At 39.0% G+C, this 15,447-nt stretch overlaps 1 protein-coding gene across 2 annotated transcripts in view; it reads left to right on the forward strand.

The window, feature by feature from the left end:
- The window catches only part of LOC125030601 (uncharacterized protein DDB_G0284459-like), a 21,250-nt gene extending 12,868 nt beyond the window's left edge, over positions 1 to 8,382 (forward strand). Inside the window, exons 4-5 of one of the 2 annotated variants that reach the window (XM_047620741.1) lie at positions 2,052 to 2,195; positions 3,326 to 8,382. In XM_047620741.1, the coding sequence (XP_047476697.1) occupies positions 2,052 to 2,195; positions 3,326 to 3,766 (585 nt within the window). In that variant the 3' untranslated portion in view covers positions 3,767 to 8,382. The remainder of the gene's footprint in view (positions 1 to 2,051; positions 2,196 to 3,325) is intronic. The other variant, XM_047620743.1, reaches the window with a different exon arrangement.
- Positions 8,383 to 15,447: the final 7,065 nt, after the last annotated feature.

Genomic DNA, 15,447 nt, shown 5'->3' on the forward strand with positions numbered 1-15,447 from the left:
CAGTCTGGTCACAGCTGTAAGGGATACAACATGCTATTCTATGAATATTTTTTCCTCATATGTAGGTCAGACACAGTAATATACTGATGATATAAAAATATACAAGATTCAAGAGAATAGCCCCCCATTTATTTATTTATTTTTTTTCTCTCTCTCTCTCTCTTTTTTGCTTTCAAAAGACATATAAAAATTTGTAATAAGAATCAAGAGGCATACTAGTCCCGTATTGATTAAAAGGAGAAACATGTCATTTTTTTAGACAAAATGCCTAACTATCAGCAAACCTAGAAATACATTTCAACATAAAGTCAAGTAGCACTTGCAACAAGAAAGCAAATCAGTGGTTTAATCCATTCATGATGAGTAAGATTTTGAATAAAGTTTGGTCGGGCTGAGGTGCAATAGTACACACCACTTTATACTTGAGCTGTTATCTGGCTCATAGCTGAGCTCCCAAGGCATCACCCTGTTTGCAGGGACTCAGACTCATGACAAGATTGGATGTCATGTGATGTCAGTGAAATTTTCACCACGACTTGATAGGACATCATGGTGTGAATAGTGTGATGTATAATATTAGTTAATTGACCTGTTTACATATTTATATTTATAGCAAACTTAAAATTAATACAGAGGTAAGATAGCATTACATTTTTTTTCAAGGCAAAGAAATGTATTATTAATTAAAAGAAGATTGTTCTCAGCCATGATTAACCCACTGAAAGTAATGACTCAAGCTTACTTCCCCATAACCATCCTCATTAATAGCCAACAGAAATATTCAGAAACCCTCAAAGCAAGTGTATAGAAGTCTGTTATGAGCTTAACCCTTAGTCTCCAGATAATGTGTGGTTCACATCTTGGTTGTCTTGGTTGTGGCTCCAGGTTTTATGTTATTCACGTCATAACGGACTTGCATACAGCTCTAGGTGACGGGTTATTCACATCATGCTATGATGATGCATACATCACATTTTATATTGTTCTTTATAAGGAACCCTCATAAGTCATTCACCTGCCATGCATAGAAGATGCCATCACCAAAACAGGATGCTCTCTTGCTGTTGATTTGAACCTGTAAGTCACCTTAATCTTGTTTACAAGATCTGTATCCTCGTGTCAACTACTTAGTCTCTTGTTGCTCTGCCAGTGTGACTGTCTTGCAGTGTGACACAAATGAGGGAAATATTGGAGCCATGGTTGCACCAGCCTTTTACATCCCTGAATACAATCTCATATTTCATAAAAATCAGATTTACAAAAATAAGTTTTTATCCATGAAATGCACATTCAATCTTGTACACAGGGTGTAACATACCTTATTTAGTGAAATGGACTCTAATGTCCATAATTAGGTTGCTACAGGTTCGATCTAGCAGCTAAAATATATATGATGTATCTCTGAATATACAAAAGCATTAAAATCATGTTTTGCATATAAATAATATAAAAAGTAAGTCATGTTACTTCGTTGGTGCGGTGTGACAAGCGCTACACAATGACCACATCAGAAAAAGGCCTGGATGTCAAGCCCAGTTGGCTGTGTGTACTACCAGGAGCAGAGGCCAAGTACACCCCATATTCCCCCAGGAGGCAACGGGTTAACCATTATTCCTCATCTGACTATGTTTTTTGAATGCTCATAAAATTCAGCTTTTACCAATATATAGTACATGTATATCTGTTTCTGAAAATATTCACCTAGGAGGAAAGTTTTTTTCTTTCTTTTTTTTCCCCTCTGTGTATATTTTGGTTTAAATTATGTAAATCAAAAGTGTCTCCTGCCAGCTATATGTTTTTTGCCATGTAAGTAATTGTATTGGGGTAAAAAAAAAAAAAAAAAATCACACTGCTGAGCCTCAAACCACTGTACCAGAGATGAAGAAATAACATGAATGCTTCGGATTTCATTGTTTGTTGTAGCTGGCATTGTGTTTTACATTTCAATTCTGTGATTAGATATTGATTAGAGTGGAGGAATAACTAGTCTTGTATGTTACAAACAATGAGTTAACAGCACCTTCTAATTTACTACTGGTGTTTATTGCCAGGCGATGCCACAGGACTACAGTATGAACAACCATGCTCTCAATAATGGTGGACCTCAAGATATGAGTCGCACTGCTATTCCTCCAGGAACTATCATAGCCGCATCACCACATCCACCAGCAAGTACGGCGCCAGGGGGATACCAGGTAAGGCTAGAAGTAGGCTATTGATATCATTAGAAGAAATGGTCATGTTTTGTTTATGTTCCCAATCACTTCATGTTTTTCCACTTTATCTAGTTTACATAGGGAACTCTGTAGTACTCTCAAGGCATAAGACAGTTAAAGTCACACACATCTAGCCTACATCAGGATCCCCAGGAATTCCCTAAGGAATACTTTCCTGGCATTCAATAATGGAACTTTGTGGCTGGCAGGATTCAGTCATGCTTGATAATTGATGAAATTTGCTTATGTTTTGAATAATGTTATTTGCTTCTTTTCAAGTTTTTATTTAATTACATGTGTGATGAGAATGTAATTAAATGAGAACAAATGTGTAATGAGAAAATATTGGTATAAACATTTTCAAAGGTCCAGGTGAATCATACAGTCTCAAATATATCACTGACCTAACTGAACTGTAGTGTGACCAATCCCACCCTAGACCCATTGAAGAATATTGCCTTCCTCAAGATCTAATGAAAGTCATAAGAACTCTTATGAACTGTAACCCTGTCTGATGTTTGAGCAAGACACAAGTCAGGGATTATCATCCTGTTGTCCAGGACGAGAAAGGGGTTCTTTCTGGGTATCTGGGGGAGCCACACCTAAAGTGTCCTTTGCTTAGGTCCAGCTATTTTTTGTATACATTGTTGATCTGGGATCATCTAATAAAATATTATTCTGCAGTCATCACATCACATCTTGAAGCCAGCCAAGATGCCTGGTGGAGTGTAATTGTAAAGTGACTAGTATATGAATCCGGGTTACTGAAAGTGTCTCAAAGAGCTAAGTCTGACTAATAGAACGTCTGTTTTACACAAAAAAGAGAGTTTAGGATTTTCAAAATGTGATAATACATAGGTAAATTCAGGTGGAAAAATTTTACATGATAACAAAAAAAAAAGAAAAAAAAAAGAAAATTAGAGAGGAAAAGTGAAACAGTCTAGGAATTTCTCCAGGAAATTTGGGATGAGAGATAAGGGGACTTCATGGTATTGATACACCAATTACAGAAATGGATGCATGGAGAAAATGACAAGTTGGGAAAGGATAGCATTTATTTACCATTTATTTGAATAAACTTCCATTGTCATTTTCATTTTACTTTTCAGCCTAATCTGATGAACCTTGGTGTTGATACATCATCCACACCAGTATCATCAATGACCACTATGGGTGCAACCTCTACACTTCACAACTCCTTAGCTACGTACATGACGCAACAGGTTCAACCTAACATACTCTTTGGTCTCGGGCAGCAACAGCAGCCACCACCAGCACAACAGCAGCCTCTCAACTTGCAAACTTCACACCAGGGACAACCAGCCATGCAACCTCCACCTCATCAACCTCCAGGAACATCGGCTGCACCCACTGCTGCTCCTCCACTACCACTAAATTTGCACAATCCATATTATGTGTCTTTGGGTCCAATGTTGCCACTACCTATGTCCACTCCACAACATAACCATCAACAGCAATTCCAACAAAATATGTTGCAGCAACAGCAAGGCATTCCTGGTGGCTTTAATCAACATACCATGTACCAGTGAGGCAAGGCGGCCCCCGGCTCCACCCACTACCCGTCCCCTGTGCCAGCACAGCACCGAAATCAATATTGTCCATATACACACATGCCAACTATACCTTCTTCTTACCAGTATACCTGGTCACCAACTTCATCTACAGCACCAAGTAATACATTGGCTTCTCGACAAAGTTTTCCTACATCATTTTCTACACAAACACAACACTCCTATATAGGAAATTCTGTGCCACCACTGACATCACAACACTTCCCACAAACTCATATGTCCCGTCCACTCGGTTCTGCTAATCAGCATATTTCCAACACAAGTCAGCCATTATATAACCAACAACAGTCATATGTGGTTGTAACTGTTACCACAGGAAATCAGATAAACAATTGTATCCAATCTAATTCAGTAGTTAAACAACCACAGCCCTCTGCTTCTTCACAAACAACTACTCATTCATATACTACATCAAATAATACACCAACCATGGCACAAATGGACATGGCAAACTTTCACACAAACACAGCACAAAATCACTTCACAGCAAATGCTCTTCCAGTGACTACTGCACATGTAAATAAGTCCACAAGCTCAGTTAATCAACAAATAATCCCTCAGAAGAATGAAACCATTAATCAGCACACTTATATTCCAATGTAGTGGTATGAGAAATGTTAATAGTTCTTCACATGTATATCAGGTTCTTGAAAAAGATAATAATTGCTGAAATTGGCCTGGATGCAGGTTAGGTCAGTAGACCTTGCCTGATCCCCCCCCCCTTTTTTTTTCTTTTTGCCATGTGTCTGGTAGGGTTAACGATAGTGGCCACTTCAATGGAGAAATGAAGCATTTCGGTGGGACTACGGGGCCGAGCTGTCAGTTCAAAAGTATGCAGCTCATGTAAACCTCAAGTGACTTTGCAATTCATTTATACCAGTGTTTTTCCAGATTTTATAATCATGAATAATGTACTTCTTTCCAACAAGTCCTGAAAACAAATATAGATTTAGGACATAACTGAGAAACCGTATCAAGCTAGGAGTTAAAATGTCAAAAGAATTACCATTGGCATGGGTGGGCTTGTAAAAATCAAAGATTTTTCTTTTTGTTAGAAATTTTATTTCAAAGTAGCAAGTTCATGATCATAAGGTGCCCATAATATGATTAGGTAGTGACAGCATTACCTAGGACATGAAATGTGTCACTATTTATGTCAGGTGAAAAGTAACAATTTCAGAAAGAAATGTGTCAAGCAATCTCTTTGTATGGGCTTCCTCAAAACAGGACTTTTTAATGAAAATTATGATATTCTTGCAATCAGTACTAATGCTCTGTTCAAGAAAACAAGGTAAGAAACTTTTTACACTTGTCCAATTGTCTGTGATGAATCCCATAATTTAGCATTGGATTTCAAATATGACCTTGGCCTTTTGTGGGCATTTAGTCTTTCTTTCTGTAAATTGAATTCCATATTTGTGATGGTAGAATACTATGCAGTATCTTTATTATTGTATCCTCTTATAATGTACTCTTTTTACTTAAACTTATAAATCTTATGCAGTAGTAACTTAGTTAATAGTTACTTTCAGATATGTATGTAAATACTTGTTCTTTAGTCTGAATGATAACTGTGCATACTATTTCCTATATTAAAACAATTGCTCTCTTTATCTGCAGCTGTTCCTAAGAACATAGATTTTTATCATTTTGTTGCCATGTTTGTGTAACCCACAATACCACTTCAGAGCATTCTTGCCTAATGTAAGGCCAAGTGGTGCTTTAAATGCACAATGTCTGAAAAAAAAAAAACAATATTCGAGTCTTGACATTATTTTATATCAAAATTGTCAGGTTGTTAAAAGTGTATGAATAAAAACCTCATAAATGAGCTTGATGTTAGATAGTGAATTATTAGAGGTATTAATGAAATATGAGTGAGTATACTTAGGTTGTAAATTTCAAGGCTTGACTGTTATCTCAGGCATCATCAGTGTACCTAACACAAGGGCATTGAGTCACAAACTATTGGATATTGTCTAGTATCCAAAGGACTGAGGGACATAACAGTATTGGCAGCCAGTATCACAAATAGTCTATAAGAAGGGCATTGATACAGTTTACCAAAAGTCCTTTCTTTGTTATGTATATATCTGGTGGGAGGGTTCTTTGTCTGTAAACTTTTGATTTGCTAGGGTATTTTACATGTCACAAGTCTGTTTTAAATATAAATATCGAAATGTGTTAAAAGTTATGCAGAACTCCATATGTGAAAACATATCCCAAGGAAATTTGATGAGGAGCTGTGGTGTCAAAATAATTATTTTTGTACACTAGGCTAGAGATGTCTTGATTGTGTATCAGATGGAACCAGCACAGTATGAGATAAAGATGCAAGTAAGCGCTGCTTCCACCTACTACTTCAGTTATATTTATGTAATTACTTACGTAAGACAAAAATTCATTTTCTGCTGCTCTTGCCATTCTTGTCATTATTGACTGACAATTGATGTTACATATCACAAAAAAAAAAAAAAATTCTTTCTTTCTTTCTTTCTTTTTTTTCTCAATTATTAGACATTATTTGCTTTTGATTATGGTGTTATTCATAGATTTTCCTCTATTTGTGCATCTTTATTGAAGGTTTTATTACTGGAAATATTTGATTTTTTAATTTTTATTATCAGATTTGTTGTCACTACTTGACTGTATCATTCATAGTACAATCAACATTAATATTATTACAACTTTTACCATGACTCTTGGTATTGTTAATGTAATACAAAATAGATAATGAATATTTTTGTAACACCTGTACGAATGGATGATATTTGGCCATGTTGATTAGTAGCATTCATTAGTATTCACCAGTGATTTAACTTAAAGTATATGTTGATATTATTTAATTTTCTGCCACGACTATTAAGGAGTTTATTTCCTCAATAACACAAGAATTTATTTTTACTTAATTGTGTTTCATGGTCATGTGTGTACTGTGTGATCATGAATCACACTGAATACCTGTACAAAGGAGGGCCTCCATACGGGACTGATGCAAAGGTTTAGTTTAACTAAAAGTGCCAGTGTCTGATGTTACATGTGTCTTACTTTTGATTTGCAGTGGTTAGAAGGATTGAAACACTTTCAAAGCAATTTTGTGTGGCTTGCCCATGAGTGCTATATGGTTGTTTATATTTTTCTAATTAATCGTAAGTACAAGTTCCATAAGTTTGTGCTGCAGCTGTATGTATCATGCAGCTATTACTACAGACAGAAATCTCATCTAGAATCTTTTTAAGGGCTGTGTAGGTTTTCATGGCCCTCATACATGACTATTACTTGTTTAATGGAGCTGGTAACAAATGTACAGTGACGTGCTGGCTTTCTTTTTGTATCTGTTTTACGAGTCTTCATCTTTGAGGACAAGAAATAGCATTTTGATTTACAGGTTATCATATATATAATTTTTATAATTTAATTTTTTTTTCCTACCATAGACCTTTAATCAGGCCCCTTGAGATGCTGATTACCTGTTACATAGAACTGAGGCAGTCAGCATATTGAGAGATTAGAAAATTACAGATTTGTATCTTTTCTGATAGTGGATCATAGTACACTTTGGGAGATGAACTTCCCGCTTGAAATCCATGGCTCCTGAGCATTAAAGTCTGAATAGCTTTGGTTATTAGGCTGTGACATTATTTTAGTGGGATGGAATATTCACCTAAAAGATAAGGTTACAGCAAAAGGAAAGAATATCTAAGTCATTTTATTAATAAATTTAAACTCAGGCATCTTAGAGATATTAAATGTACATGTATAAGGAACCTTTTGCCAGATTTTTGTGTCAATATTATGTCCATATTGTGTTAATTAAAAAGAAGAAAAGAGAACAAGAGGCATTGACAAACAAGATATTATTATTGGGATCGATTTTAAAAAGGCATTTAAAGTAAAACTCTGTTAGCAAATATTTAATAATATTAGCTATCTATATTTTTTAGAAAATGTCAAGCTGCAGCCATGTATATAATACTAGCTTTGGGGTATCATAATTGATGATTTTAAATTTACTTCAGTGCTGCATTGTTAGGACATAATTGCATTGAACATTTCTAGCAACTTAAACAGTGAGGTAAATGCCTGGAAGAACTGCAATAATGCCAGCAAGGAATCTCTTCTAATAATGATAGTGTTTTTTTTTAACGAATAGTAGTTAACTACTTTCAGTTCAGGCAATTGCAAGTTGACTTTGGTTGTGATTGAATAAGACCCCTTTAGGCATTCTAAGTGGTTTAATATTTTTTTGTGTACATAATGACTTGCAATAGATAGGACATGAAGACTTTCAGAGATATGTTATGAAATGGTAGCTAGTATTTTGTAGTATCCAGTTTTGGGCAATTCGACTTTGATTGCTCAATACTGTATATCTGCTTACCATATGATTCATAGATAAATGAATCGCCACTACCTCCAAGGAATGAGAACTGTGGTCGTTATGAACTGTCAAATCTCTTCTCTTCCTCCTTTTTCCTCCTTTTTCCTTCTTCCTTCTTTTTCCTTCTTCTTCCTTCTTCCTTCTTCTTCCTTCTTCCTTCTTCCTTCTACTTCCTTCTTCCTTCTTCCTTCTTCCTTCTACTTCCTTCTTCCTTCTTCTTCCTCCTTCTTCCTTCTTCTTCCTCCTTCTTCCTTCTTCTTCCTCGTTCTTCCTTCTTCCTTCTTCTTCCTTCTTCCTTCTTGTCCTCCTCGTCCTCCTCCTCCTCCTCCTCCTCCTCCTCCTCCTCCTTCTCCTTTTCCTCCTCCTTTTCCTCCTCCTCCTCCTCCTTTTCCTCCTCCTCCTCCTCTTCCTCCTCCTCCTTCACTTCCTCTCCTCCTCCTTCACTTCCTCTCTTACTCTTTCTTTTACTCTTTATCTTTTTTTTTTTTTTTTTTTCTCTCTTATCAATCCCATAGTAGTAAACTTCCTACAGTTACAGGAAGCACCCTACAGAATGCACGGGGGATTGTGTAACCATTAGTTGTAAAGATGATTAGCATGATTCTTGATTTTGTTCTTTTTTTTTTGGCAAAGATGAAAACATTTCAGAGCTTTATTAATTAATTGTTTTTTAGTGCAACCTCAGAGCATTGCATTCATCCTTCTTGGAAAATGCCCTGCTTGAATAAACAGGTACTGTACTCGTAAAATTTATTTTGAAGTTTAGAAACAATTTGTTCTTTGAGGTATGTAAACTCATTGTGATTTCAGAAAGACAGTAGTGAATGCAAAATATTTGCCTTTAGATCTGATAGTTCCTATTTGGCCATACATTCCTTTTTTTATTATACCCTATATTGGCTTGCACCTTTTTTTTTTTTTTTTTTTTTTTTTTTTTTCTCCTCTCTCCAGATAAAAGAATAGTTTATTTCATGAGGATCACAAAATCAGGATGTGTTTGCCATGCATTGTGGCAGCTTATATATAAACAACATTTTATGTTGCTCATTAGGTACTGCACTGGAGCTATGTATCTATTTTTATTGACTATTTTCCAATACGAAGTATGCAGGGTGACCATACTGCAGCTTATATGTATATAGTGTAATTAGGTCACTGTATTTTTTATATGATTTTCGTGTATATTTATATATGATGTAGCTTCCGCCAATAATATAACTTGCTTGGAAGTGCGTCTGGGCTGGAGACCAAGAGTGATAGCTATACCTGCAAGTTACCTCTGGCAGTTATCTTCCACTGTAGCACACACATGTCTTCTACCATTGTAGAGGATTGGTGCTCTCACAATACCCTGTTGAAGGAAATTTCCCTCCAGGCAATGATTGGTTGCATAGCTCTGATTATAAGGAGTGTGAAAGGAGTTTTGCAATAAGGTAAAATGACTGTTTACAAATATATATATATATACATATATATTGTATATATTCTGTCAAGTGATGGAGTTTTGTAATGGCACCAAAGTGGATACCTGTGTATATGCATTATTCTTTAGATTATAAATGATTTATTATTTTCATTGTGCCAATGTAATGTTAAATTACTGTAATGCTCTAGGTGTGTATGGTGCTGCAAAAGATGTAATGCCACTTGATAGAAGGGCAATCACGATCTGCCTCGGCCTGGACTTGTACCTGTATATATTATTCCCAGTCAAATATATTAACTAACATTTGAATAAGGGCCGTAATTAAATACGGAGGATTGTAGCCTTCTAACTTCTAAATGATGGTGATGGATGGAGGTTCATTAATGACTTTGACACGTTTGATGATTAGTATTTAACTTGTTATAACCATTGGTCATTAATTTTCTTACATCCATACCACTCAATAGGTAGATGCAGTCTTTTAAGATAACAAATGGAGAGTGAACATGTATTCTATGCTGCTTTGGTATGTAATATAAAAAATGTGGAACTAAGTTTAGGATACAAGTATGTATGCCATAAATATTTGTTTTTAATTTCGTAATAAAAATCTATGAATAAAAAACATTTTCATTAACCCACAATTAATTTTAAAGAACTAAGAAAAATATGGAGGTGCTACAGGTGATTAAATAAACAGTTAGCATACATGCTAAATGTATTTGTTGAGGAGACGTGAATATCCAACAATGTGTCAGTATGTATGACCATTGTAATTTATTCCCCCCAATCCCTTGCCCATTGTTGTCGTGGGGGGGCTTAGGAGGCGGAGACTGGGACCCAATGCTGGGGAACTCCCCAACCTTGGGACTCAGCCCTCGACTCCACTAATTTTACATGGTCTTTTCTTCTCTGCCTTTCCTTTTCTTTCCCTTCATCCCCTTATTCTGTCCACTTCCTAAGGTGTCAGAGCCGTGCTGAAAGGATGAAAGGCTGACTTTGTGCCAGTCCTGAATGGCCTGAGGGAGCCATGGGCACGGTATTCCCTTGCTTTAGTTGCCTAGCCCTTACCTCTCAAGGGGACCCTGAGAGGTGGACTGTCTCTCTCCCCAACATACTCCAGGCTGACCATGGCCAACAATAAAGATGTTATACCATTATTAGGGGCAATGAGGCTTGCCCCTTCATCAAATAGCCCCATCAATTCAAACTCTCCCGATTCCCTGACCCCAGTCTCTCCTTTGACTACAGCTCTGAACACTACAACTACTACCCCTCAATGCCTACAAGTACATTATCCACCCTAGTCAACACTCAACCCCCAGGAGACATTTCTACTCTCCCAATATGCTCAACTTCATCACCTCTACTCCCACATCCTACAATTTTTACTGACTCCCGTAACTCATTAACCCTCATAAAGTCAATACACACGATCAACCCTTGTTTGTAAGATCCAGAACTGGTTGTTCTACCTGTCCACACGTCATAAAACAATCAAATTTTGCTGGGTACCCAGCCATGTTGGAATCCCCGGCAATGGACAGGCAGATACTCTAGCACGCTACGCTGCTATGTCCACATCAAACCAACCACGTTTCTCACATATCCCAGCCACGGATTATTACCCACACTTTAAGACCCTCTTGTATAATCGATGGCAATCTTTTTGGTTAAGTCTCCACACTAATAAATTACATACTGTAAAACTGTCAATCTCCTGGTCAGCTCCATTCCATCGGAACAGACGTTGGGAGACGGCTCTCGCCCGCTTACGCATTGGCGACACCTGTCTAACACATTCCTATCTAATGTCACAATCCGATCCACCCCTGTGTCCCTTATGTGATGTTCCTCTTTCAGTCCCACATATTCTATTGTCATGCTCACGTTTTGAAGCAGCCTGTACCTCTACTTTCTCCCACCTATCCTCCCTACATAGACATCCCAACTTATCAGACATCCTTACAGAATCTCACACTTTCTGCTTTGACAACCCGTTTTCCTTCCTCAAACGCATATATATCCTTCACTTGATCTAATCCTTTACATTACCTCATCCGACCCTAACCCATTCACTCACCAATCCCTTAACCCAGCTTTAACAACTAATCACTAACCCAAACACCCTTCACTAACATTAACTATAGTGCTACATGACCTTAGATGTCTAGCACATTTATTTTGCCTTTAACCATTAACCATTACCCCCACAACCTTCTTCATCAACTATCCCATCCTCCCTTAATACTACTTTACAGCCTTATTGTCCACCTCTCCATAACCCTACCTCCATATATAGCCCAGCCAAATGGGACCGATTTCTCGTGATCCCTCCCACAGCTCCTTACTCTGACAACACCCTTTTCTTCCAGCAATGTCTCCAAGTAGGCAAAGTCACTTTCCGTAGCCGACCCGACCATTCCCGTCTCGTCACAGTAACATCTGAAAACCAAGCTATAGCATTATCCAATCGAACTGATCTATATGGTAACCCTATCCCTGCAGAACCTCATCCAACCTTCAAAACTTGCACCGGAACTGTTTCTATCTCCCCAGCAAACTGCCCTACCTATAACAAAAAATGGTCAGATTGTGGAGAAGACTTACTCGCCTGTCTCACTGACTATGATGCGATATCAGTATAGTGCTACTCCATTCCTCCCAGAGGTCATCGTAAGAACCCCTCTAACATTTCCAAAATTACTTTCCGTAGACATGACCTTCCCTTTAATGTTTACATCCGTGGAGAATCCCTCCCTGTGCAACCATATCAACCTCCTCATCAGTGCCAAAATTGTTGGCGTTTAGGACATCCTGCCAAACATTGCCGTTCCACAGCCAGATGCCCTCTATGTACCCAACCTGGCCATACGCTATCAAACTGCTTTGCACAATCACACACGTGTGCCAACTGTGGCGGCTCCCATAATGTATTTTGTAGGGGCTGCCCCACCTACAAATTAGAGTCTGAGGTAGCAACTCTCAGATTTAGACTTGGAAGCACGTCGACGAGGTTTTTCTCTTATTCCCTACTCCAGTAATGTCGTTCACTCTGTCACTCCCCCACCTCCCAAGCTCCTACACCCTCCCCTAAACCTATCCCTCCTCCATCTAACTTCCCCTCTTCTACCTCCTACCTTCCTAAATCCAGACACTCCAATCTCTACTACAGCCCCAACACCTTCCCCTCTCCCTCCCCGCACTACCCGCAGCAGACAGACTAAACGTTCCACCCCCTCTTCCCGTACCACACAATCACTTCCACCTTCCTTTGTCCCTACTCTTCAGACACCAGTCTCCTCTCCCCCCCCCCCCCCTCACAAGAAAACCTTTGTCTCACAAAACTCCCCAATCATCTCCATTACAGAAATGGAGTTGAAGATTCAAAACTATCTACTCAAGTCCCAAACTGACACTGAAACCCCTCATCCACTTTCAAATTCCACAACTCCCCGCTCCCTCCCCACTCAAAGTGACTGCCGATATCCATCCTCCTCCTACTCATACCCCCCTACACCCTTTCCTCATACTCCCTCCCAACACAGCTCCACCTACATTAACCCTCCCGCCATCCCCTCTATCCCTTCCACTCCCTCCTGGATACACACGTGAATCCCTTATATCACAACTATCCCCTCCCCCAGACCCTCCACCACCTCCCCCCTCTTATTAGCTTATTAGCTCCTTCCCCTTCAAATTCTCCAACACGTGTTATCACTCATAAATCAACGAAAGTATAACTATCCTTCATTGGAATATTCGCGGTTTCCGTTCTCACAGACCCGAGCTTCGTCATATCCCTTCCTCTTATAACCCATCTATTATATGCCTTCAAGAGACTTTTCTTACACATCCTCCTATACTAATTCCCAATTACCATTTTGTCTCTTCCCCACACTCCATTTATGTCTCGTTTATACTTATCAATCAGAAAACACCTTATGTCATACCTCCCTTTCAAACCACTGTCCCCTGCACAGTTATTCCCATCTTTCTTCGCCGCTGGATCACAGTGATTTCAGTCTACTTCTCCCCCTCCCACCCCATTGACTTTGTTGCTTTTGAAAATTGATTTTAACTGTCGCCACACTCTTTGGGGTGATTCTATCACCAACTCCCGTGGCCGATCCCTAGAACGCTTCCTCTCCACAGCTGACCTTATTATTCTTAATTCAGATCGCTCCAGACACTTTGATACACGCACGCAATCTTTTTCATGCATTGACCTCTCTCTATGCTCCCCTTCTCTTCATTTAGATTTCCACTGGTCAGTTCTAGACCACTTTCCAGTTCTCCTTTCTCCTGCTTCATATGTACCACTTCCTAACTCTCCACGCTGGTGCTTTGATAGAGCCGACTGGCGTACTTTCACTTCACTCACTGCTATTCATATCCCTCCATCCTCCCACTCTTACATCTCAGATATGATACAATGTTTCACAACTACAGTCCTAAGAGCTGCCCATACAGCTATTCCTCGAACCTCAAGACCCTATACCTCCAAATGTGTTCCATGGTGGAATTCTGATTGCACTAAAGCGCTTCGCTTAAAACGGCATCCTGGAACAGTTACCGCTACAAACGAGGTACCCCTAATCAACTATCAGCCCTTATCTCCTTTAAAAGAGCATCCGCCTGTCTTTGTCGTACAATCCGGAATAGTAAAACAAATAGCTGGCGAAATTGTGTTTCCTCATTTCCATCCTCTACATCTATCTCAAATCTCCTTTAAAAGAGCATCCGCATGTCTTCGTCGTACAATCCGGAATAGTAAAACAAATAGCTGGCGAAATTATGTTTCCTGAATTACATCCTCTACATCTATCTCAAATGTTTGGCGCCGGATCCATAAACTATCAGGAATAGTAAAACAAATAGCTGGCGAAATTATGTTTCCTGAATTACATCCTCTACATCTATCTCAAATGTTTGGCGCCGGATCCATAAACTATCAGGCAAACATCCCCCCCCCCCCCCCGTCCAGCCCCCGTCCTCCATATTCGAGATACCCTCATCTCTGATCCTCTCCAAGTCGCTAATGAACTGGGTGACTATTTCAGACAAGTCAGTAGTGCTTCTCACCTTCCTCCACACTTCTCTTCTATTAGGACCATCAGGGAACACACCCCCATTATCTTCAACCTATCCTCCGCTGAGTCCTATAATGCTCATTATTCTTCCTCTGAACTCAGTGCTGACTTACAGTCGTGCTGCAACACTCATGAAGGCCCTGGCGGTATTCACTACCGTATGCTCCGGCAACTCCCATCTTCCTCCTTATCCTTCCTATTAACATTTTACAACCACATATGGACATCAGGAAATTTTCCTTCTCATTGGAGAGAAGCTCTTATCCTCCCCTTCCTGAGACCCATCGCACTAACTAGCTGCTTGTGCAAACTACTAGAGCGAATAGTTGACTTCCGCTTAATGTGGTATCTTGAATCCCACAATCTTCTCTGTCCTTCCCAGTTTGGTTTCCGCCGTGCCCGATGCACAGCTGACCCCCTTGCTCATTTTGAGACATATATTACGTCTGCATTTATACGCCAGCTATATTCTTTGACCTAGAAAAAGCATATGATACTGCATGGAGGTACCATATTCTCCAACAATTGTCCTCTCTAGGCATACGTGGAAACATGGATGTCTTCATAAGGTCTTTCCTCTCCCAACGCATTTTCCAGATCAAAATTGCCTCTACCACATCATCTTTCTTTCCTCAATTCGAAGGCGTCCCACAAAGCAGTGTGCTCAGTACCACTTTATCCCCTCTTGCTTGTTAATGTCATTGTCTCAGTTCTACCACCAGGAGCCCGATCATCACTT

Source organism: Penaeus chinensis, chromosome 11 (genome assembly GCF_019202785.1).
Source record: "Penaeus chinensis breed Huanghai No. 1 chromosome 11, ASM1920278v2, whole genome shotgun sequence".
Classification (NCBI taxonomy): Eukaryota; Metazoa; Arthropoda; class Malacostraca; order Decapoda; family Penaeidae; genus Penaeus; species Penaeus chinensis.